Raw genomic sequence first — 24,291 nt, forward strand, 5'->3', positions numbered from 1 at the left:
TGACTATTAAGCCCTAGATTATTCAAATCACCTGTCTGAGGGATTCTGACATCCCATATAATTTTTTTTTCATTTGTTGTAGACTGTTAACTTCATGCCTTTATCCAATATCTTTGTTTGATCCTTTCTAAGAAATTAATCATTCAGAAATATCTTTTCATGTGATAAATCCAGAAATAAGGGGTTTTTTGAGCAAAATTTTTTTCAATGCAAATCTATGAAATCAATAGACACCTGACTTCTGAATATTGAAAACTATTCACAAACATCAGGATAATGCAACACTTTCTAAAAGACTCCTCCCTTAAAACACACCAACAAAATTTCTAATTTTGCAATTTCCTGTCCAACATCATAAATGTATCAGCAAAATATTTTTCACATTGAGGTAAATAAGTTGAGGAAAATAATAGTAATTCATAACAGATAAAGCACTGATTAACCCAAGGTTGAGGCTTTGGCATCTGCCTTTTACCTTATTAAGGAAACAATATTTTTCTCCTTATTTTCACATATCAACCAAATTATGCACTTTGCACAACAGATCAATTTTGTAATGTCTTAGGGTAAAGCTGATTTAACCAATAGTCTCTGATGAGACTGTATCTCTTCTGGCTCATACAAGAAAAGTTGCATCTGCACTTCTTACACTTAGAGAACTATACTGAAACGCAAAAGAAATGCAACAAGCAGTAATCTACAAATATTTAAATTCTTTATCAAATGATTTTCAAAAATGAATACAGTAAGGTAAAACTCGATTTATAAACATCAGAGATTTGATAAAAATGTTAAATTATAATTTTTTAACTTTAGAAAGTAATACATGAATGTTAAAACACCCCCCACCCCGGCCATTCAATTACAGCGTGCAAGAATGCCATGTACAACTGTTGCAGCTTGATTTCTACAATGCAGTAAGTTCATCAATCTCGAGATCTGAGCGAAAGAAATATTCTTTGCCATTTTTAAATGCCTGTTTTTCAGATGATGAGGTCGAATTTTCTCTAGCCAAGTGCAGTGTAATAACCCTTGGACTTCCGGTCCAAGGACTGTCATTCATGCTAATGATACGTAAGAACCTGTTGAGGCATGATGTGTTGCATACTTGCAGCTGCAACTCTCCCTTACCTTTATTTTGAGATTTTCCAGCTAGAGCAATGGAAATGCGTACTTAAGTCATTTTTAGGAAGCCTTGGCATCGCTTACGGAAAAGAAAGGAGAATTTATTTTTCGTAACATTGCTTCATTACTTATGATGAACAGATACAAACTCTTAAAACCCCATATTATTGCCAAATATTTTGTTAAACATGCAATTTTTGATTTCTGGTAAGCGGACTCAAGCTTAACTTCCGGTAATGGTATGAAAATCATTCAACCGTTAAATTACCGATATTTACAAAATTGAAGATGTCCTTACTTTTTAGATACAAAATTTTATCCTATATTTAATATTTACCCCTAAAATAGGATGTTGCATTTCTTTTGCATTTCAGTATATATATTTTGGTGTACTCTACTTGCATACCAAATTTTATTGAATAAGGCAAAGACTATAGTAGAGTTTAAAAATAATTTCGACGAAATTTCTATTTTTACTTACCATATTGCAACACCTTTTTTTGAAATTCAAAAAAACAAAACAAAACAAAAACTATACAAATATAATATTTTATCTTGGAAAGGTCTTCTTGTGAACTTTTTTTATAATTAAGCTGATGTACCATACAATAGAAGAAGTTTTGAATTACAGGCAGGCAGAGAAACAGCTTGACAAACATACAGCAGAAACTTATTTTGAATCAGCTCTGTTGATCAAACTTAAGAAAAAAATCTTCCTCTTATAACCTAACTAAAATCATACATCCAAAACAATCTAAGTAAAACTTCCATGACCTCCAACTTTATTTTTGAAATTGAGACAACTTGGTATTAATAGTGACACTTTGACCTTTAGAATAATAACCAATCTATTTTCCCCATGACTTCATAGGTATAAATCTTAAGTTCACTCATTATTCCTGAGAATAATTCTGATACTTCACCAAAAACCAAAAAGTGATTATTTGATTCATTTAACATTTTTTACTTTAAGTAGGAAGAGGGAGAAAAAAAAGCATTTTACATAATTTATACTCACAGTTAATGACTCTCTCTTTCTACCACTGGTTACAATGGAGAAGCCCTGAGTCTCAATAGCAACACCCGTTCTCTGCACCTTCTCCTCAACATACCTGACAGAAGAAAAAAATAGAGGACTGCAATAACTTGTCTTTTTCACACATAAATTTTCAAATTTTAACCAAAGAATTCAAATAAAATTTGCTGCTGATTTCTGAAATTCTAATTTTGGTTGGTTCAGTAATTTGAAATTCTGAAAATCATTTTTTTTTTTTCTAAATTTGAACACAAGGAAAAATACCAACTTTTTTTTTTTTTCTAAATTTGAACATAAGGAAAAATATCAAGATAATAATGAGACAATTCTCACATATAGAAACATAAATGTCAGCATCAGACATTCACTTGTGGTACAGACTCATTAAGTTCATTTGAGGACAACCCTGCCTTTCTTTTTTCTCCAATAGTTGTGAAAGCAAGGTCAACCGATTACAGCTGGGACCCAAGCCACAAATGTATATACAGGGTAACACAATGGCTAGACCTCATAATTCAGAAAGCCTTAACAACATTTTCTTGCCTGCCGACTTTGGGTATATTGATTGTTTCAGTTTTATCTCGTCAGGATGGTAGCACGTCAGACATTTGCGCATATAGTTAATATCAAAAGTTCATAAGGAGCTTAGTCTACATGATTTCTGAATAGCATAGACCCATCCAAGCAGAAAAGCCTGCAAGTATTTTGCCTCAAATTAATAAGGAACTTGTTTATTCCCTATAGTGCACGTGGGTGCAACTTTTTTTTGCAGAGTCAGTAATCTGCATGGGCTTGTAAATCAATGTGTTTTGTAACATTTAATAATATTAAAGATGAAAAGATTTTCTTTTCTCTTTTATGACACACACACACAAAAAATATAACAACCAGACTGAAAAAAAAGTTTTCTTCGTTGAAAAATGTACTTGAAAATTGAATAAGCCCTTCAGCCCAATCAGGCATTTTATTCTCTAATATCATGTGAAGTTTTAACAGTACTGCCATTTATGAAACCATTCTTCACAAATGTGAAACACAATACGCTACACTACATAATTCCTAAACTCACGTATATTCAAATGAAAAGCAGTAATTAAAATACCAAAAACACGGACATCTCTGTTTTTAGAGTACAGATTGCATAATTTAGAATATCGATGTTCTAGAACATACAATGCCTGCATCCTGCAAACCTGCTGACATCATAGAATTTTTTGGCGAAAAGCTGACATTACAAAAGACACCATGCAGAGACAAAGAGTTTACTTTTCTATCAAAACATTTGAAATATGTAAACTCTGCCTGACCTCCTATCAAGAATACTTCCGTTTTCTTCAATTTAAGCTGGATCATCTGATTTCTCTCTAGCTTACTTGTTTCCTATACTAATTAGTACTGATGAACAAACCAAACAAACACGGGTATGATCATATCATTCACATCATTGTTACATTCCATTCTTTTATCACATCCTGTAGTTATCATATAATAACTCAATACATTCAATGGACATTAAAATCAACTGGGTGGTAACCATAGATTACAGGGGCAGTCTAAATAAAATAAGAAAGAAGTTAGATAATTAACCGGTGAAGAATTGCGAAAAGATTTAATTTTGTGTTACAAGTACCTCTTATACCCCAAGTGTTCTAGTTCGTCACAATGGCCTGACCTGTCATACCTTTAAATTCACTCAAAAAAAATGATCCTTATGCTATGTCAGCAGAATTATATCCTAAGCAATAGATTTAAGTAATGGTGAAATTTGAAAAAGAATTTTGTCTACTTAGACTGTCAAGACTAGAAGGGGTACACAGCACTATGTATCCCCCAGAACCACACACAATTAGCTGTCACTAGCATACGGTTCACTCACTGAGGCTTGATGTTAAAGCATTGACTTCACCTTCACATACCAAGCTATGGTTACATCAAACAAACAATTATTCACTAATGCCGCACACGTCTGGCTGCCAGTCAGCTGGCGAACTATCAAAATCAGCTGATTCAGCAATTCCTGACAGTCTGTAGTCTTCTTTGGTATATGCATTCTGATTGATTTTTTTCCCCCCTCTATGAATATCTATAGGCATATAAATGAAGACAAAATGAGGGGAAATTTGATCATTACAATATTGCTTGCACAATACCAATAAATCATTCTCCTATCTTTCATAAGTAAGAAAAACGAATTATCGTTCCGGTTTGAGAGGGTACAAAAATCCATGAATTATCCTTCTACTTTTTGAGTGGGTATAAAATGCAGTCACTGATATCTCTGGAATGTGATTCTATGTACATGTTTGTCTATGTATTTTTCCTGTTCATGTGAAAAAGATTTGAAAGATAAGAGTTTAATTTTACCTTCCAGGAATTTCTGGCCTCAGCAGTTTTTATTATCTGTGGAGGAAGAGATATCAAATTGTAGGAATTGCCTCCCATTCACAATAGCGGCAAAATCTTAGTTAAGTTTAGTTAAGGTTAATTCAAAGGAAAATTAATCTATCTCTTTCTAAGATTTTTTTTTTTCTTAATAGAATATAATTTATGCAGATGTTAAACAAAATGTCCTTGGGCCACAATGCTCACCTGAGAACCCTTGGTCCTGCTGTTCTTAATGTTTCAAAAGAGATTTTTTCTTTACTTAGTTCCATTAAATTTTTTATCACTTATTGTGGCCATACCCTTGTCCCTAGGGCATTAACTTCACTAAAAAACTACACTATAAGGGAATGGTGTATATTAACAGAAATAAAAGCTGCACTACTGCTTTTCATACATTAAAAAGCATTTCTCTGTACCCCTTTGACCTCCACTGTGGTCCTAACCTCCTAACCGCAGAGACAATGACTTGACTAAACTTGAATTTACACTAACTGGGAATGCTGACATAGAATTATGACTGCAGTTTTTCATAGGATTTTAAAAGATTTTCTCCCCTATATTTTTCTGTGAAACATTGACCCCCTATTGTGGCCCATTCTAGTAATGGCTACAAAGATTCGAAAGAACCTAGTCCTATTTCCAGTTCTGGAGAAAGATTTAAATTAAAACTAGAGGTACTGTGAGCACCGAGCTCAAAAAATGATAAACCCTCCCCCCAATAATATAATAGCAAAGTCAGTTTTTTGCAATGGGAAACCTCAAATATCTGTCCAATCAGAACATAAAATAGAAGGTGCATAATGGCTCTATGCAAAAAGGATTCTGTGAAAGTCTAATTAAATTTATTCAGTGGTTTATGACGAGTTGATGATAAGAGATGGGGTACCTCCAATATTATAGACAGAAGAGTCCAGGTTTTGCAATAAGAAACCCCAAATATTTGTCCGATCAAAACCAAAAAACAGAAGGTGCACAATTGCACCATGTACATAATGTAATAAAGATTCTGTGAAAGTTTCATTAAATTTTATTCAGTGGCATAGAAAGAAGTTGAAGATATAAGAGATGGGTATACACATGTTATGGAAGAATGGCAGACATTGGCAGTGTCCATGTTGTGCTATGGCAAACCCCAAATATCTGTCTGATCAAAATGAAATAGGAAGTGTACAATGGCACTATGTAATAAAGATTCTGTGAAATTTTTTTTTCAGTGGTATAGGACGAGTTGTGGATAAGAGATAGGTACCCCCCCCCCCCCCCTCAAACGTTATAGAAAGAATGGCAGTGTACATGTTTTGCCATAGGAAACCCAAAAATTCTACCAATGAAAAATAAAATTGGTGCTAAATGACACTATGTAATAAAGACACTCTGAAAGTCTCATTAAAATTTGATTCAGTGGAATAAGAGAAGTTGTGGATAAAAGATTGTTACCCCCAAGTGTTACAGACATACAGATACCCCCATCACTATATATCCCTCCCCCCTTTTTAAGCAGGGGCTATAATAAATTGGATTTCTTTGAAAAGAAAGACAAATATTTTAAGCACACAAAAGCTTGTTAAAAAATCATCACAGGTCTAAGATTTATTTTAAATGTTTGTTTTGTGTATGATATATTTTAAACTAAAAAATGACCCATAAAGAGAAAACTTGGTATTGGCTTACTGTCAAAGCAAATAAACATCCATTTCTTTTCTAAACATGTGATGATATTCTCTGTAAACAAGAGTTACCTCTCTTACATCACAAGTACCATCATTTGACACACATTTTAAAAAAATTTTTCTCAATATTTTAGCATATATAAACAATTTTTAAAGACTCATATCTAATATTATTGTACAAGATATATTCATTTACCAACTTTAATACAAATTTTCCTCATAATTCACAAATAAAACAGAAATAATGGATTGAAATTTGAGGGAAAGACAGTCCCTTGACAATGGGCCAAGACAGAGATATCTCTGCCCTAAGGGTGAGACAGCCCCAGTTCCCAGATGCTGTCTCTCCTAGTCCAATGCTTTTGTAACAGGGCTGATACACTACTATATATAGCAGGGTTTGACCTTAACGTTAGTTTGTTAGTCTCAGACTAACACATTTTCATACAGACTAATAAAAAATGTGGATAATTAGTCCAAACAGACCAATGAAAATTCCTGGTAAACAATATGAATAAATTCCCTATGTATGATTCTCAACAACTTCTACTAGAAAACTGAACGTATTTTTTTAACTTTCTAGTTTATTAGCGGGTAGTGAGGCAATTTCTAGACAATACAGCGCTCAACTGTTCAGATCAAATGAAGTAAGTAAGAAGACAATAGATAGTTGGAGAGAAGTCATAGCTGGAGAAAAAAAGTTAATACTGAAAGGCAAGGCCTTAAATAGAAAATTGTTTGTTTGCAGTTTCCTATCAACCTAACCAAAACTTTTTTTCAGCAATATATTTTTAAAAATAATTTTATTTTTTGTAAGTTTCAAGTTTTCAGAATATTTGATTTTTGTTTTTATCAATTTGGGACTTAAAATAAGTGGAATTTATTTATGTTTAGTAATCCTATGAAAATCCCTTTGATTTGTTACAAGCAAAAGCCTGAAATCTAATAATTGTTTTATTTAAATAAAAAACATACCTACCTATCCACCCAATCTACAAGTTATGGGTTGGCCACTGCAAACAAAGATTTTTTTTTTTATGCTTGGCCTAATCAAAGACTGCATGATGTTTAAAATAGAAGCAGTGAAGACAATCTTAAAACGATACTGACAATCCAGCTTTGTCGAATTTCAAAATAAATAAATAAATTTTTGTAGAGACATAACACACAGTTTGCACATAATGTTTTTAAGATAGGTTCATTGCTTTTTTCTGACTTCCATCAACTTGCCCTTTTAATGAAGGATGCTCTCTTTTTTTTTTCTAAGGAACACCTATGATATCATCTTAAATGGAGTACAAGTTTTGGGTGTCTGTGGTAACTTTGCCTACCACATGGTCTTTCTGCTCAAAGAAATTAAATGTTTCTCAGTTATAACAAAAAAGCTGATAAAAAGTCTTTTTGACAATTATCTTCAAGATACTAGTTAATCTTGAGCTCACTCAGCCATTAGCTCAGGTAAGCTAAAAATCTGTTGTAATTGAAAATTTTTGTTTGTCAACTATAGGAATTTCAAAACACTTAAACATATAATCTGTAAACTATTAGCTGCTGTTTTGTATCTTCTTTATCAGTATTCCTCACCTAACATTCAATAAAAATGTAAACAAGGTACTGTAGTCCTCAACTATTGATGAACACTGTTCTCAGTACACACTGTATTTACAAAATAATGTTTTCACAATAATGCCTATACAACTCACATTTAATAAGTGTGAACCCTTTAGACCTGTTCAAGGTAAAAGAATAACAACACAAAAAAAAGGAAGGAAAGATGAAAAGGTACAAGCAATTAGTCTAAATTTCAACCAACTCCATTGTCTGAGCAGATGCTAGACAGGAACAAAACAGAGTTTATCCCATGTTTACCCCTTTATCCCGTGGATATGACTCATTGGATTTTTTTTTCATATCCCACAGTTAAGTGCAGTTGTGACGTCACAATGGTTTTTGTGTTAGCGTGATGAAGTAAAATTAGTGGAGTCTAGGGATGGGTATTGGCAAAAATTTCGTATCGTAATATATCACAATTTTTTCCCAAAAATATCATGATAAATCGTGATATTTTTACACACCATTTTTACTACAATTTCAAATGAATTTCCGTAATATTTCTTTAAAATATGCTATAAAAACGTAACTTTACTTTTTATTTTTTTATTTATTTAATATAAAGCATGTTTGGATTCTGTTGTTTATAACTGTTTTCAACATTTTTTACAATTCCTGTAATTGTCATTCAATATTTTGAACAAATACATGAATAATTTCCGGAATTTAGAGTTATGTACCAAATACCGGTATTTTAGTCTCCGTATCACGATACATATCGCGCAATAAAAAATTGCGATATACCGGTATACTGATAAAATCGCACATCCCTAGTGGAGTCCTACATAAAACAGTGTAAAACATTGGTTGTGAAGTATTAAACATGGGATAAAAAGAATCTCACATGATTTGTAGTTGGATATGACTTTTATCCAACTCGTTGTGTGTTTTTATCCCCTCGCCAAGGCTCGGGGATAAAAAACACAACTCGTTGGATAAAAATCATATCCAACTACAAATCATGGGAGATCCTATATATATATTCTAATGCTATGTATACACCTTTTGTGTTGACCTTGATCCTCTCATCTATCATAATATATAATTAATTTTTCCAGTAAAGCTTTTTCAGAGAATGTCAAACCTCAAACTCAGTTTCAGTTGTTTTTAAACCCAATTGGTAAATGAATAATTCCATATTTAAATCTCAGTCTTAATAGATAAAGTACTTAAAAAAAATTTTGTGAACTTATAATAATGAGAGATATAATTTTGTTTTGAATGTTTTCCTTCTAAGAGGCCAATGGGTCATAATGCTAACCTGAGACATCCTTGCAGAAAAGTTCCTGTTCTAAGCCAAGCCAATAACTAAGATAATTAATGACAATATTTAGAAATTTATTTTGGAAACTACTGGGTTTTTTTTAATTTTGGATATTTCTATAAAAAAAAAATCTTTATATTTCAGGGGAAAAGTATTTATTCTTTATTTTCAATGCCCTATATATGTGTCAAATACAAAAAGAACAATTTTCTCAAAATCAAAATGCATTCAATGATTTTACTTTCTGTTAGAAAACAGACATCCAATACATTGTAATATTATTGCAATATAGCAATAGAGGTTGTAATTAAGTAATAAGATATGATTGCAGCCAATGCAGAGTTGGCGAAAGGCACCGGCCCGCCGGCGATCTCCGGTAAATTTCGTCTAAGTCCGATAGATTTTAGAACCACGTCGGACACCGTGTCTGGTAGATTTTTTCAGAATAATCAATAGTAAAATAATTAAAGAAATGAAATAATGCATTATTTTTCAAAACTTGTTTAGATGATCACATTGAAAATATTAAAAGTATTCAGTCGATTTAAATATTTTGGGAAATCAAAATAATATGATACCGGAACTTTCAATTTTAGTTTCTATCTAACGTTCATTTATATCCGATATTGAGGCGGCAATTAAACATGTGCTATGGTATGCTGTGGCCAATTAAATGGACAGAGTCGGTAAAAAGAAAGTCGGTGCCGAAAGCTGATACTGATAGCTCAAAAGAAAAGAATTTTTAACAAAAAGTGTAAAAATTTTAATGCACAGTGGATTAATGAAACACAGTGGCTAAGGTATGACGACGATACGCATATGATGTTTTGTGTGCCATTTACGACATTTATGGTAAAGTCCATTCAAGCATTGTTATTGATTGATGCATCTTAATTAAAATTCAGTTTTACATATTTTGTTGTTTTTTACATTTGGTCCGGCAAATTTTTAGAATGTCCTGTAGTTTTTGTGATTTTTTGACAATCTGTAGGACACTGTGTCCGACAGATTTTTTACCTCTTTCGCCAACTCTGCCAATGCAACACAATGCTCACTAAATGTACTTACATTTATATGTCAAAGTTTTAGATCTCTGATTTGATCTTGAAAAGACAAGGTTAATGTAGAGAATTTACAAAATATGTTACTTTTTTCAGTATAGTTCTTTTTTGAAACCTTTCATGTTGATAAATTTTGTGAAACATTACTTATCGCAAACTTCCACCAAAATCACGAGTGCTCCATACCCTCTACCAAAAAACGGCACAAAAATCACGAATGCTGCATATCCTCTATGAAAATTGTAGCATATCCTCTATCAAAATATGAGAGGGAAATCACAAATGTTCCGTACCCAAGTCAATTGGTAAAATTCGAGGCTGACTGGACTTAAGGGAAAGAAATTATGCACCGAACAAAGATTTTAAACAGAGAGGCTATTTTTGACCTTGACCCTTGACCTAGAAACTTCATTCAAGGTCACTGAACATCCATTGACCAGTGGCACTCTGTGAGTGAAGTATGAGCCACACTGGACCAAGGGGAGAGAAGATAGCTCCAGACAAAGATTTTTCATATAATTCTGCTTTGACCTTAACCTTAGACCTAGAAACATGGTTCAAGGTCACTGCATATCCTTTACCCAAAGGCACTCTGTAGGTGAAGTATGAGCCAGATTGGGCCCAGGAGAGAGAAAATATGCTCCAGACAAGAATTTAAACAGAGAGGTTATTTTTGACCTTGACCTAGAAACTTCGTTCAAGGTCACTGCACATCCATTGACCAGTGGCACTCTGTGAGTGAAGTATGAGCCACATTGGACCAAGGGGAGAGAAGATATGCTTTGGACAAGGATTTTTCATATAATTCCGCTATGACCTTAAACTTAGACCTAGAAACATGGGTTCAAGATCACTGCACACCCTTTACCCAAAGGTACTGTGTGGGTGAAGTATGAACCAGATTGGACCAAGGAGAGAAAAGATATGCTCCGTACAAGAGATCTCAGACAGACAGACGGACAGACAGACAGACTGATCACTATAGTGCGCTTGCAGAGCGGGGCCCTTATTATAAGATCAAAGCCATATTTGGATAATGATACAAGTTTATAATATCATCTTTTGATGACTACTTGTTTATGATATGGTACTAGGTTTACAATACATAAAAAAAGACTGCTGAATTAATTGCAACAGGAAAGCCACCCGCATGGTACAGTGGTTAGAGCTTTCATTCTATTTTCTCAAAGTAATGAGTGGAGACCAGTCCTTCAAATGAGACTTATAAACTGAGATCCTATATTGCAGAAGTTGCTGGTATGATAAAAATCCCTCACTGCTCAATGGTCAAAAGTGCCAAGTACAGGTCTAAATTTGTAACATTCCACCTGCAACTGGTGATATTCCAACATGAGTGAAAAATTCTTGAAGGGACATAAAACACACTAAACCAACCCACCAATGGCTGTGTGACCAACAAGGATGTCTGATGAAGCACAGTCTACCTTCGATCTCCTAGTCCTTTATATAATCACCAGGAAATGCAGACAGTGAGATCAATTCCTGGTTCTTGAGTAAACATCTTCAGTATCGGCAACATCAAATGTATTTCTTGAAAAGTTGCTTTTTAACCATGAATTCAATTGGAGGGAAGTCTACCTTGTGAACAAATATTATCAAAACTTTGTACCCTGCCATTTGTCACCCCAAATTCATTGTCAGCTAGTACTAGTCCCTTGTAGATCAAGTTGGAATAATTTTTATGACTATGATATATTTCCAAATTCCATTACAGGAGAGGCCTAGCTATTTTTTTAACAAGTTATCTACCTACTGACCTTTCATATCTCTTTTAAGAGCTGGTGAGTTTTCCTGGGGGTGCCAATCCCATTTTTCGCAAACATAATGAAATTGTGCAACTGTGATAGATGCATCTTGCCTGGTTTAAAATCTATAAAGTAGCACCTATCATTTCATATTATTACTTAATTGTTGCATCAAATTCAGCTATTTGTATGTGCTTTAGTGTGATTTGGCAAGCCATGGAAGTTTGTAGCAGACACTAAGCAGTAAAAAGATGCAAGGAGACTATTCTGTGTGGGTTATTTGCAGACTAGCAGTATTGATTTTGTAGTTTGTGAACCACTTAGACCAAATCCCAGACATTGGGAAAAACAAAATGCAAATAGAAGCAACACCTTCCACAAGACATCATACAACAGAACATTATGTAACCAAAAATTATATTAAAAGCAGATTGCAAAATATTATTAATAAGCTTACTTAACTGCCTTTGATATTCAAAATACATAAAACTTTTTTTATGTAGCAGGGTTGATAGATGACTGAATATTATTTGCTAAATTAAGCTTAATATATTTATGTGATTTTTCATGTAAAAAAAAAAAATCACTGCTAGTGCCCCCCCCCCCCCCCCAAAGAAAATCATTTCTTTAACCCTGACAGGACATCACAGTTACCTTGCAAATTTTTTCTGCATATTTCAAAGCACACACACACACTTTTAGGAGGGGGCATGTTAAAGGCTCAGTAGATAAGATTCATTTTTCACTTTATATTCACTGCACAATTGTATAATCTATATGACAGCTGAGATTATTTATATCATTTATTTATTCAAATCACTGAAAGTTATCAATAGTTCAAGGTCACTCAATTGCCATCAATCAGTGCTTTACAATCCTAATTCATGATGGCTTCATTTCCACCCACTAACAGAGTTCATAGATTTACAAAATCACAATAAATAATACTGATATTGTTTTGGTACCAAAAGCTACTTGGAGCATATATTATCTCCAGGAAGTTAAATAAGTTACATTATCATGTAAACTTTAGCATGTGTGTTTGATTCATCATCAGTTCTCTTCCATTACAATCCTAGCCATAAAGGTCTGGGTGGGAGGTTTTGTGAAAGATCATTTTATGGTGTTAACAGAAAGATCTGAAAAGGTGCCAAGTTTTGTGTTCATGGAGTGCTGTAAGATTAAATGTTATATGTACATGTAGCAAGTAAATCTATTCATTGTATATCCTAAACGGGGTAACACTTAGATTCCAGTGAACATAACAAAATATACCAGGGTATTTGGTATACTCACATTAATAAAAGCATGCAAAAAGCTGAGAAGAAAATTGACATGTATTTACATGAGAGTGCTAAACTTATACAAGATGTGAAACAGTACATATTTTATGCATGCATTGTTTAGAATAATAATGGATTTTTTTCTTCATATACTTACCAGTTGATAAAGGAACTCTTTCCAGCTGAGTGATTGCCAATAAGGAGGACTGAGATCTTCTTTCTGGGTGCAAGTAATGTCAAGTCCAAACTCTCTGCTATCTTTATAAGGCCTTTAAGATGGTACAGAAAAAAATGTCACACTTTTGGAAAGTGCACTCAATGTATCAATAAACTTTATTACTTGAAAAACCCTCACATTCTAAAATGAGGTGGTGGTGGAGGGCAGTATGGGGGTGGGGAATTGATCCCAAACTGTGTGAGAATCAAGAAATTTCAATTACAATTTATAATACAACACTGCCACATAACATTTATATTCCTAAAATTGTCCATATGGCATTAATTGCTTTTTTGATCATACATTTTGCGTCATATTTTACAATTCAACAATTTAAGCATCGATCAATCCATATATATTATAGGATAGTACTCTCTTTCCCTATGCATCTTAACAAACAGACCCCCCCCCAAAGTGTTTTCCCTTTATTTCAAAAGTAATGGGTTAGGGATCAATTGCAACAGGCTTTAGGTTGAGGTTTATGACAAATCTCTGTGGACCTTACAGCAATAAAATTTTGATTTTTTTTTTAAATTTCAAAGCAGCATTTTATTTCAACTGAATCAGTTAATTTGGCTGGTAGCCAGTTCTTAGGACCCCCCCCCCCCCCCCCCCAAGAAAAAAAAATCATACATAGAGAATATCCTTAAATCGATCCTGTTGCTGAATGGAAAGTGATTGCATCACTAGTTTACACGAATGCATACATGTATATAATGCTTCAGTTCCTGTTTCAGATTGTCTCTTGCCTTTCAAAATATCAAATCCTACATCCTTCTGTGGAATGAGATGAATATACAGATTATCTTGATCATTGTGAACTTTTACACACAAGCACTGTCCAAGATATAGGACATTCTGCTTTCAGGGAGATTTAAATTCCATTTTGCCATGTAGAAAAGTATATCAATATAAATTATGACACATTTTCCTTCATTTGATACTCTAATTACACCATGAACCTTTGATAATATAAAAGGACTAAACAATACATCTAGGGTACATTTTTAGGATGGGGTGGGGTGGGGGGTTACTGTCTAGTTGTTAGGTGTGCCCACACTTTGTTTCCAATATATACTATGATGATTTTATATTCTTTTGTGAATGCTTCACCGTCACATTAAATGAAGCTGTTTCTAAATAATTTTGAAATCCTTTAATACCAAGTGATCGAATTTTTTTTAAACATATTTATTTTAAGTATTTGGCAATTCAGCAAATCACATCTTTCCACCTCATGAATTGTTGACTTGTGTTCACACCCACATGACTCAAAATGTTGTATACTCACCTGTGACACTGCATGTGAACAAAGAGGGAGACTTTTCCATTGATTTTTTTACTCAGATTGATAAATGACTGTATTACATTTATAATCACTGTGAAAATTTTCAAGAAAATATCTTGTGAAGACAGCTATTTGAAGGTCATACAGTACTATGAGTCATCATTCATCCAGACACATTCACAACCTGCTGCAATGATGCATCAACTCATCGATCCCCTTTCTTTTTTTTCATTGTTCTTGTTCTTTCCAGATTTTTTATTCTTGAAATCCTGCCAAGATGTCACCAAACAAGTACTTTTTTCGCCATGAGTGACCACGTCAAAATAAAGAAAACTGCATAGACCAGTCTGAATTGATCAGACAGGATTATATTTAGAACATGCTCGGCGGGGTCAATCCAGTATTTGGACAGGTCTTTAATAAAAACTCCTTTAACAACAATTTTCTTTGGCAAGTTTAAAGAGATGCTTTTCATCTCCACAAATTAAAAAAAACACACTGACAGAAAATTCAAGAAAAATCTCGAATATCAATTCTCAAAACGTGAAAAAGTGCCGAGTCGGCTAAATGAATGAAATGACGGAAATTCACCGGCCCATGCCCTTGTGAATTGCATAAGTAATTTTTAAAACGATGTCTGCTCTCAATGAAAGAAAACTTGCTCACCATTATCCGGGTCTGTGTAGAGGAAATGACATTCTTTAAGAATCTTCTCGTTGGTGGACTGAGTCGACGAGTCCGCGGCAGTCGCCGACGATTTCTGCTTAACTTTGCCAGACATCACACAGCTCCTGTCAAGTCGAGCAGACAGTTTATTAGGTCCGACTGGATGTTATACTTCATTTCCGAGAACAGGAAGCGACTTTATACGCACTTTGATACAAAATAATGTACGCAGATATAACACAACTACGCTAATATTTGTTTGTTTACTTCTTCAAGTCTAACATCTGAATTTTAATATTCAGAGAAGATGAAATATGTTCACCGAAACTATTTGTGTATATTTAGGGATTTTGCAATATTTTTAAAAAGACCCTTCGGTTCTCAATTCCACGGCGACTTCCGTCAGCTGATCGGAGAATGATCCGAAGTAAAAAGATGCTGGGAAGATGTTTTATTCAATGAAATATCGATTACTCCTTCATATAAAGCATGAATTTTACCACAAAAGCGTGTCATCTATTATTTTCATGTATATAACTATTATTTCACCGTACTTTCCGATGACGATGCACAAGCCGGTATTATCGACGAATCCTATCAAGTATACGATTTACTTCGAAGCTGAGGTAAACAAATATGGCGTCTCTTGTACCTAATTATGGTAGTGATGAAGATTCGTCTTATACGGATTCAGATGATAATGTCACAATATCAACGACGTTAGTATTAATTCATATTTAGATAAACTTCTATATTACTGCCATATACAATGCATACCTGCATTTGAGGTGGCACATAACAGAAATAATTATAAATTGTCAACATTGTCATTCTTAAAATATGAACAACTCAACAAATGAAGACGAAAAGCGGTTTTCATGAAACTGTTTTATCATTATCATGGCTAGTCAGTGTAGGAATAGTATTTAGTCTCAGTTCTAGTTCATCTTAGTACTGAAACATAACCTGTATGTGATAATGTCACTGTCATGTTTGAAGGTGCGACTGCAACCATTGGGATAAGCGCATTTTTATTATCACATACTATATATACAGTAGATATACTATACTAATATGCTTTACGGTCCCACTGGGCTGAACACAGTTGTATACTAAAAAAACTTTTACATAACAAAGTTTATACTTTAAATTTTGATCCGGCTGCCTCTTCGAACTTCAAAGCTCATGAGATAGTCATACTGCGACACCACATGATGTCGTATCTAAGTTGCATTTCCATAACTGAGTCTAAATAGGCCTTTTGCAATTTTGTAACAAAAGGCATTGTAGAGAAGATGCAATTATTTTTAGTCTTGTTTAAGTTCTTGCAGATTTAAATCAACGACGTTAGTATTAATTCATATTTGGATTCGCCATTATCGCATGAAATCCTGGTAGCAATGGAATTCTGAAAAGGTTTCACAAAAAAATTTGCATTGAAAAATCAGAAGTTTTTGAAACAGCTCCATTATAAAGTAACTTAAAGTCATATCTTTACCAAACTTGTATGAATGTTGTAACGAGATTTACTAGACATACTTTGGATGCTGCATCAAACTAATAATTTATTTTTCTTTTTGGATGAGTGAATATAAAGCAGGTTTATTGGTTTATTCCCCAGTGACTGTTAACTTTACCTAGCCCAAACTTGCATGGTTGTTTAGGGTTGCACTCAATCAGACTTGCTTTAGATGCTGTGTCTGACCTACATTTTCTGGAAATTCACTGTAGATTCTTGCATATATTGAGCTGATCATTTTTTTTTAAAGTGAGTCTTGAGAAGTTAAAGATCAGGTTCACATTTTTTTGGACAGATTTTTGATGGAATTACAGCCTATACCATTTGGAGATTCAGTATTTAAATCCTTTTCAGATTTTCACTATTAATATTATTTAGCAACACTTGCACTTGCTATGTCACAAAGGTTCTTCAAGAACAACTGCAATTAATAAGACATTTAATTTCCAACTTCTGCCCGATATATCATGTCAGCACAACTCAAACACCATCTTACTTCCTCTATCATGATAATGTTAAGAATATATTTTACACAATTGTTTCACTAGATTTGCATCCCCCCTTACTGCACCTGAGATCTGAGCATATTTTACAGCAAACTGGAGTGTAAAACCAATTTAATTTGTGCAGTGAAATGATTATTCAATGATGTTTTAGACATATGAAGGACATTTAAAAATTTCCAAGAACTGTTTTATAAAATATTAAACATTTAACGGAAGTTGATGTGTTTTATACTCTGAGGGACTGGTCTTGCAATCAATCTTTGTTGTGAACCCACCTCTGCTGCTGTAGTAAGCACAATACTTCATGTACAAATCTGATGAAACAGAAAAATTAACTTTGAAACATACTGCACTGAGCATTGATCATGGTTTCAAATTGTGACATCTCCAGATAAGATGAGCAGTAAATATTGAGACTGAATTATTTTGAAAATCTATTTGAAAATGTTAGTGTTAGGGATGGGTATCGGCAACAATTTTGTATTGTGATATATCACGATTTTTTCCCACAAATATCAGGATAAATTGTGATATTTTTACACACAATTTTTACTAATATTTCAAATGAATTTCCATAATATTTCTTAAAAATATGCTATAAAAACATTAACTTTACTTTATAAATCTTTATTTATTTAATATAAAGCATGTTTGGATGCTGTTGTTTAACTGTTTTGAACATTTTTTACACTTTCTGTAATTGTCATTCAATGGTTTGAACAAATAAATGAATAATTTCTGGAATTTTTAGTTATATGTACCAAATACCGGTATTTTACTCTCCGTATCACGATTCATATCACGTAATGAAAAATCGCATCCCTAGTTAATGTACGATTGATATACTATAAAAGCAGAAATATTCATTTAGGATTAAATATTGTAACAGTTGTTAACAGTTATCAACGAAACTAAATCCCACATGATTTTTTATTGTCAATGGATAGAGTTGCTTTCAAAACAACAAAATTTAATGACTACAAAACTGTTTTAAATGATAATTCATTGAAATTTTATCCCCATGAAAATTTGTGCTTCTACAGTTTTTTTAATCAGTAAGAGCATTCACTCAATAGAGTGCTGCATTCAATTTTGTAATCTAATTCATTTCCTTATGTTTATAATATTATGTGTTCAGTAGAAGTCTTTGTCTTCTTCTGTTACTATCTTGTTTAACTACTTTTAACATGTAAACCATTGCATTTAATTGCTTTTGACAACCAGAGTTGGATGTATATAGTTAATGGTGCTTACACAGGCAACTGTCACTGGTTAATATGTAAATAAAGGTGGACTTCATTATTTCGAACACCAATATCTAGAAAACCAGGAATATGTTGAAGTGAGTTTGCAGCCCCAAAACCTTTATGTTTTTTATCCTTGTTACATGTATCTTGGATCCTTGGATATCTCAATTTTAAGTTTAATCTTGGTCTTGTAGATTTTGAGATAACTAGGTTTGACTGTACATATCTAGGAAAATGTCAGGATAGTACTCACATAATTTAATTTTATTCACTCCATTTTCTCAGGGCACAGAAAGAAACGGAAGACAAAGCAAATCAGAACTTTTTTGATGCTGGTGCAAGTAGTTCAGATGAAGATGACAAAGAGGATGTAAAAACTGATGATAAAAACCGTCTTCCTAATCCAATGCTAGGCAGTCTCCCTCAACCAGTGTTTGATGCAGACAATGAGAAGGAATTACTTTCTGTGTTCACAAATCCTTACGAACAGGCAGAGCAAGCTAAAAATACTGTTCTTGAAAAACATGTCAAAATGGTCGAGAGGAATATTCCAAAAGGAAAAGCTGGGCAAGTCTGCTTTAAATACAAGAAAGGAAAGTGTCCGTATGGGAAAAATTGTAGATATTCTCATGACTTGAGTTCAGAACTGATTTCAAAACCACCAGCAATGACGGAGGAAAAGTCAGTGTTTGATTTTCATCACCACTCTGTTACTGTGCAAAAAATTGAACCTGAGCTGGAAGATGATGACAATTATATGGCAAATGCCAAAAGGAAAAAAAGGTCTGGAATTACTGACAACTTATTGCCTCCAAAAAGAGCTCTAAAATCATTGGATAAACAAAGACAAACTGAACGGCCATGGACTGTTTCTGATAAATAAAATTGATAGTTTTCTTAAATTGTGTTTGTCATATGATGTAACCACAAATTCATAATGGTAAATTATGCCATATACTATTACAGTGCAATAAAATTTACTCTATATTTACAGCATTACTACATGTTACTGATATTAAATATAGTAAACAGTGAGAGAATAATATTTACATGTCAACTTGAAACAGTTTCTGAACAGACTTCATTACCATAGGAATAAGTTAATGTTATGCTCTTTTTTATTTGGGGAAAATGATTTTTCAGTTTTTCTGTAGCTGAAAATTCTATCATTTTTAGCTCATCTCAACAAAGTTGGGAGGATCTAATGTAATACCCTTGGCGTCAGCGTCCCAGGTAAAAGTTTTTGGAGCAGATTTTTTTTCAAGTACTTCTATGCCTTATATTTATCAGAGATGCATGGAAGATGCTTCCTAGTATGTATCATTGTACCAGTAAAGGTTTCAAATGCCACAATTTCAGCTAAAAATTGACCAGGTTAAATTTTTGGAGCAGGTTAAAGTTTTAGGAGCAGATTTCATTTCCTACCAACTAACAGCCCTATATTGACTAAACTTGCATGGAAGATACATCTAAGGATGCACAGTGCACTACTAGGCTTGCTTCAGATGCTGGATTTGACTACATTTTACGGATGAGTAACCAGGTTAAAGTTTTGGAAGCAGGTTCATTCAAAAGTAACTACATGTATAAACCCTACATTGACTAAACTTTAATGGATGATACATTAAAGAGTGAATATCAGGCTTGCTTCGGATGCTGGAACTGAACATCTTTATCTGGATGAGTGACCAGGTTAAAGTTTTTGTAGCAGGTTCATTCTAAAGTAACTATTTGTCCTACCTGGACCAAGCTTGTTTGGAGATACATCTAAGGATGCACACTACTGGACTTGCTTCAGATGCTGAATTTGACTTACATATTCCAGATGAACAAAGAAGTTTTTGGAGCAGTTTCTTACTAAAGTGACTATAAACCCTATTCTAACCAACTTTGCACTGAATATACATTTATTGATGCACACTACCAGTGTTGCTTTGGATGTGGGATTTGACCTACATTTTCCAGATGAGTAATTAGGTTAAAGTTTTTGGAGCAGGTCCATGACCAAGAAACTGTATGGTCTATGTGAACCAAACTTGCATGGATAATGCATCAAGGGATGTACACTACCAGAGTTGCTTCAGATGCTGCATTTGACCTACATTTTCTAGATGAGTGACCAGAGGTTAAGTTTTTAAGAGCAGGTCCATTAACAAGAAGCTATAAGTCCTATCTAAGCCAAACTTGCATGGATGGTGCATCAAGGGATGAACACTCTAAAAAATGCTTCAGATGCTGAATTTGACTTACATTTTCAGGATGAGTGACTAGTTTAAAGTTTTTAGATAAGTCCTTTCCCAAGTAATTGCAAGCTCTATCAGACCAAAATTGCATAAATGTTGCATATAGGAATGTTACTAGATTATTAGTTGAGTTTACTAAATTATTGGTTTAGTGTGGGACTTTGCCTTACTTAAAGACAACATTTGTTGAGGTGAGCTCTATAATTTCTGATTACCAGTACCTATGTTTCCAAGAGTGAATATCTTGGATAATGATTATTGAATCTTGATAATGTGAATCATCATCACTATAATCTTACAGGTTAGTCATTATCTGCTGTTACTGATTAGCCAGAGAATACAGTAATTATTGTTACCCCTCTCTATCCCAGGGTAGACCATACAGTTTCTTGGTCATTGACCTGCTCCAAAAACATTAACAAAATGCAAACTTGATCTGTAACTCATCAAGGTAAATCACATTCCAAAAATCAGTTCAATATTTGCAAGCGTTTGGAAAAAAAGGTGTGGAAAACCAAGTGGGACAGATAGAGGGACAGACTGATGAATGGACAGACAGACAGATGGACAAAAGAGGAGAAAACTTATAGTCCCCTCTGGTCTCACTCAAAGGGAAGTAATAACTAATAATCTAGATTTCAAAGTTCGCTTCCAATATATTCTGATGTAAACATTTTATCTCAATGTGAATTACATGTATTAGAAAATTTGAAAGTCTGGGCCATAACTTTTATAAACATAGGTAATCATTGATTACAGAGCTCACCTCATCGAATGTTGTCTTTCAGTAAGGCAAAGTCCCAAACTAATAATCTAGTAGTGTGCATCCCTAGATGAAATATTTATGCAATTATGGTCCGATTGGGCATGCAGTTACTTGGGAATTGACTTACCTAAAAACTTTAAACTAGTCACTCACCCAGAAAATTTAAGTCATATCCAGCATCTGAAGCAAGATGGAGAGTGTTCATCCCATGATGCATCATCCATGTTAGTTTGGTTCAGATAGCCCTATAGTTTACTTTAACCTGGTCACTCATCTAGAAAATGTAGGTCAGATACAGCATTCGAAGCAAGCCTGGAAGTGTCTATCTTTAGATGTATCATCCATGTAAGTTTGGTCAACATATGGCTTAAAGTTACTTGGAAATGAGACCTTCTCCAAAAACTTTAACCTCAGGTCACTCATCTGAAAAATGTAGGTCAGATCCAGCATCCGAAGCAAGTCCAGTAGTGTGCATCCTCAGATGTATCATCCATGCAGGTTTGATCAAGGTAGGGCTTATAGTTACTTGGAAATGAAACCTGCTCCAAAAACTTAAACCTGGTCACTCATCCAGAAAATGTAGGTTAGATCCAGCATCTGAAGCAAGTCCAGTAGTGTGCATCTTCAGATGTATCATCCATGCAAGTTTGGTCAATATAGGGCTTATAGTAATACTTGGAAATGAGACCTGCTCCAAAAACTTTAACCTGCTCCAAGAACTTTAACCTGCTAAAAAAACATTAACCTGGTCATTCTTCAGCAGGAATTGCAGCATCTGAAACCTTGACTGGTACAATGAAACATACTAGAAGCATCCTCCATGCATATCTGATTAAGGAGGCTGGGGGTCAACAAATTAACCACCAGATTTAACTTAATTTTTTAGATATGATATCTTAAGCTGTCAACTATCATTTGGCAAAGAAAAATTTCAAAAATTTTAGTTTTAAAATTTGATCATTTTCTATATCTTCATATGGAGCTCTTCTTCTAAAGGAGATCAATATAGTCTAAAAATGGCCACAACCCCCAAGCCTCTTTAAATAAGGACATAGAAGTACTTGAAAAGAAATCTGCTCCAAAAACTTTAACCTGGGACACCGAGGCTGACACCAAGGGTATTACATAAGCTCCCCCAGCTTCATTGAGGTGAGCTAAAAATGGGTCAATGAGGTCAATGAAACTCGAACTTGATCTGTAAGTCATCAATAACAAAGGACATATGAAAAATCAGCTCATTTTCTACACACATAGGAAAAGAAAAATCTAGAAAACAGTATCCACACAACGTCAGGGTCTCGGAGTCAAGACATTGTGTTGACTCACGACCCCTTACGTTGTGAGGATGAGAAAAACAGTGAATTATTTAAAATTTTCAAAGTCTAAGGCCATAACTTTCATTAAAATGGGCCAATATAAAAACTCAAACATGATCTGTAAGTCATCAATATCAAGAGGCCTTCCAAGAATCAGTTCATTTTCTACAAGCATAGGAAAAATAACTATGACAGAATGATTGACTGAAAGGGGTACCACTATGGCCAGGCCATTTCATGGCAGGGGCATAAAAAAATTACATGGTTTTTTTCTGCCATATATGCAACCATTAATTCAAGTGGCCCATGGGCCACAATGCTCACTTGAGTCACTATGGTCCTTCTGTTCTTCATCAGCAGAATAGTCCCTACATTGTTCCTGTGAAATTAAGATCACATATTGCAGCCCTATCCTACTCCCCAGGGGTCATCATGATTTGAACTTTGATCCCCTGTTGTGGCCCCTCTCTACCCCTGAGGGGTAATGATTTAAACAGATTTGAATCAACACTACTTGAGGATGTTTCCATATAAGCATGGCTCTGCTGTTCTTGAGAAGATTTTTAAAGATTTTCCCTATATATATATATACCAATGTAAAACTCATGATTTGAACAAACTTGAATCAATATCACCTGAGGATTGCTTCCATATAAATATGACTAATCATGGATTTGCTGCTCTTCAGAAGAGGACTTTTAAAGATTTTTCCAATGTATTCCCAAGTAAAACTTTGATCACTCATAGTAGCCCAACCCTACCCCCTGGAGTCATGTTTTGTCCAAAATTGAATCTACTCTACGTCAGGAAGCTTTCACATTTTTCATCTTTTTTGGCCCATTGGTTCTTGGGGAAAAGATTTTTAAATGACCCCACCTTTCTTTTACTTCTCTTAATCATCTCCCCTTGTAAGAGGATGTGGCCCTTCATTTGAATAAACTTGAATCTCCTTTACCCAAAGATATTCTGTTCCAAACTTGGTTGAAATTGGCCCACTGGTTCTGGAGAAGATGAAAATGTGAAAAGTTTACATCACTTAAAACGAAAGACAACAAATTTTATTCAGAAAACTTCACTTGAGCTTTTGGCTCAGGTGAGCTTATAAGTTAGAAAAACAAAGGATTTTACTGTTTAAATGACCCCATCTATTTTTGCCTTTTCTTGATTATCTTCCCTTGGAGCCCCCCCTTTTTTTTAAACTTGAATTTACTTTACCCAAGTATGCTTTGTGGCAAGTTTGGATGAAATTAGCAAGTGTTTCTAGAGAAGAAGAGGAAAATGTGAAAAGTTTACAGCAACAACAACAGAAATAAAAATGACAA

The 24,291-nt window shown here is 34.0% G+C and overlaps 2 protein-coding genes across 2 annotated transcripts in view; one reads left to right on the forward strand and one right to left on the reverse strand.

Annotated features, from left to right (window-relative positions):
• The window catches only part of LOC133205466 (uncharacterized), a 47,111-nt gene extending 31,561 nt beyond the window's left edge, over positions 1–15,550 (reverse strand). Inside the window, exons 1-3 of the mRNA XM_061341287.1 lie at positions 15,373–15,550; positions 13,359–13,470; positions 2,144–2,237 (exon numbers count right to left, since the gene is read on the reverse strand). Of these exons, the coding sequence (XP_061197271.1) occupies positions 2,144–2,237; positions 13,359–13,470; positions 15,373–15,487 (321 nt within the window). The 5' untranslated portion in view covers positions 15,488–15,550. The remainder of the gene's footprint in view (positions 1–2,143; positions 2,238–13,358; positions 13,471–15,372) is intronic.
• A 261-nt stretch (positions 15,551–15,811) lies between these two features.
• Positions 15,812–19,635, forward strand: LOC133205563 (uncharacterized). Its single transcript, XM_061341400.1, has 2 exons — positions 15,812–16,091; positions 18,930–19,635. Exons 1-2 carry the CDS (start codon positions 16,009–16,011, stop codon positions 19,525–19,527), a joined length of 681 nt encoding a protein of 226 aa, XP_061197384.1. The 5' UTR covers positions 15,812–16,008; the 3' UTR covers positions 19,528–19,635.
• The last annotated feature ends 4,656 nt before the right edge of the window (positions 19,636–24,291 follow it).

The sequence above is a fragment of the Saccostrea echinata genome, unplaced genomic scaffold (assembly GCF_033153115.1).
Source record: "Saccostrea echinata isolate AGI-Se365-2 ecotype Australia unplaced genomic scaffold, CSIRO_AGI_Sech_v1 ptg000054l, whole genome shotgun sequence".
Taxonomy (NCBI): domain Eukaryota; kingdom Metazoa; phylum Mollusca; class Bivalvia; order Ostreida; family Ostreidae; genus Saccostrea; species Saccostrea echinata.

Bases quoted from the DNA above. Each gene is read 5' to 3' on its own strand.
- LOC133205563 (XM_061341400.1), top strand. From the start codon at position 16,009: ATGGCGTCTCTTGTACCTAATTATGGTAGTGATGAAGATTCGTCTTAT. The intron at 16,092-18,929 runs GTTAGTATTAAT...CCATTTTCTCAG, and splicing joins AATGTCACAATATCAACGAC to GGCACAGAAAGAAACGGAAG.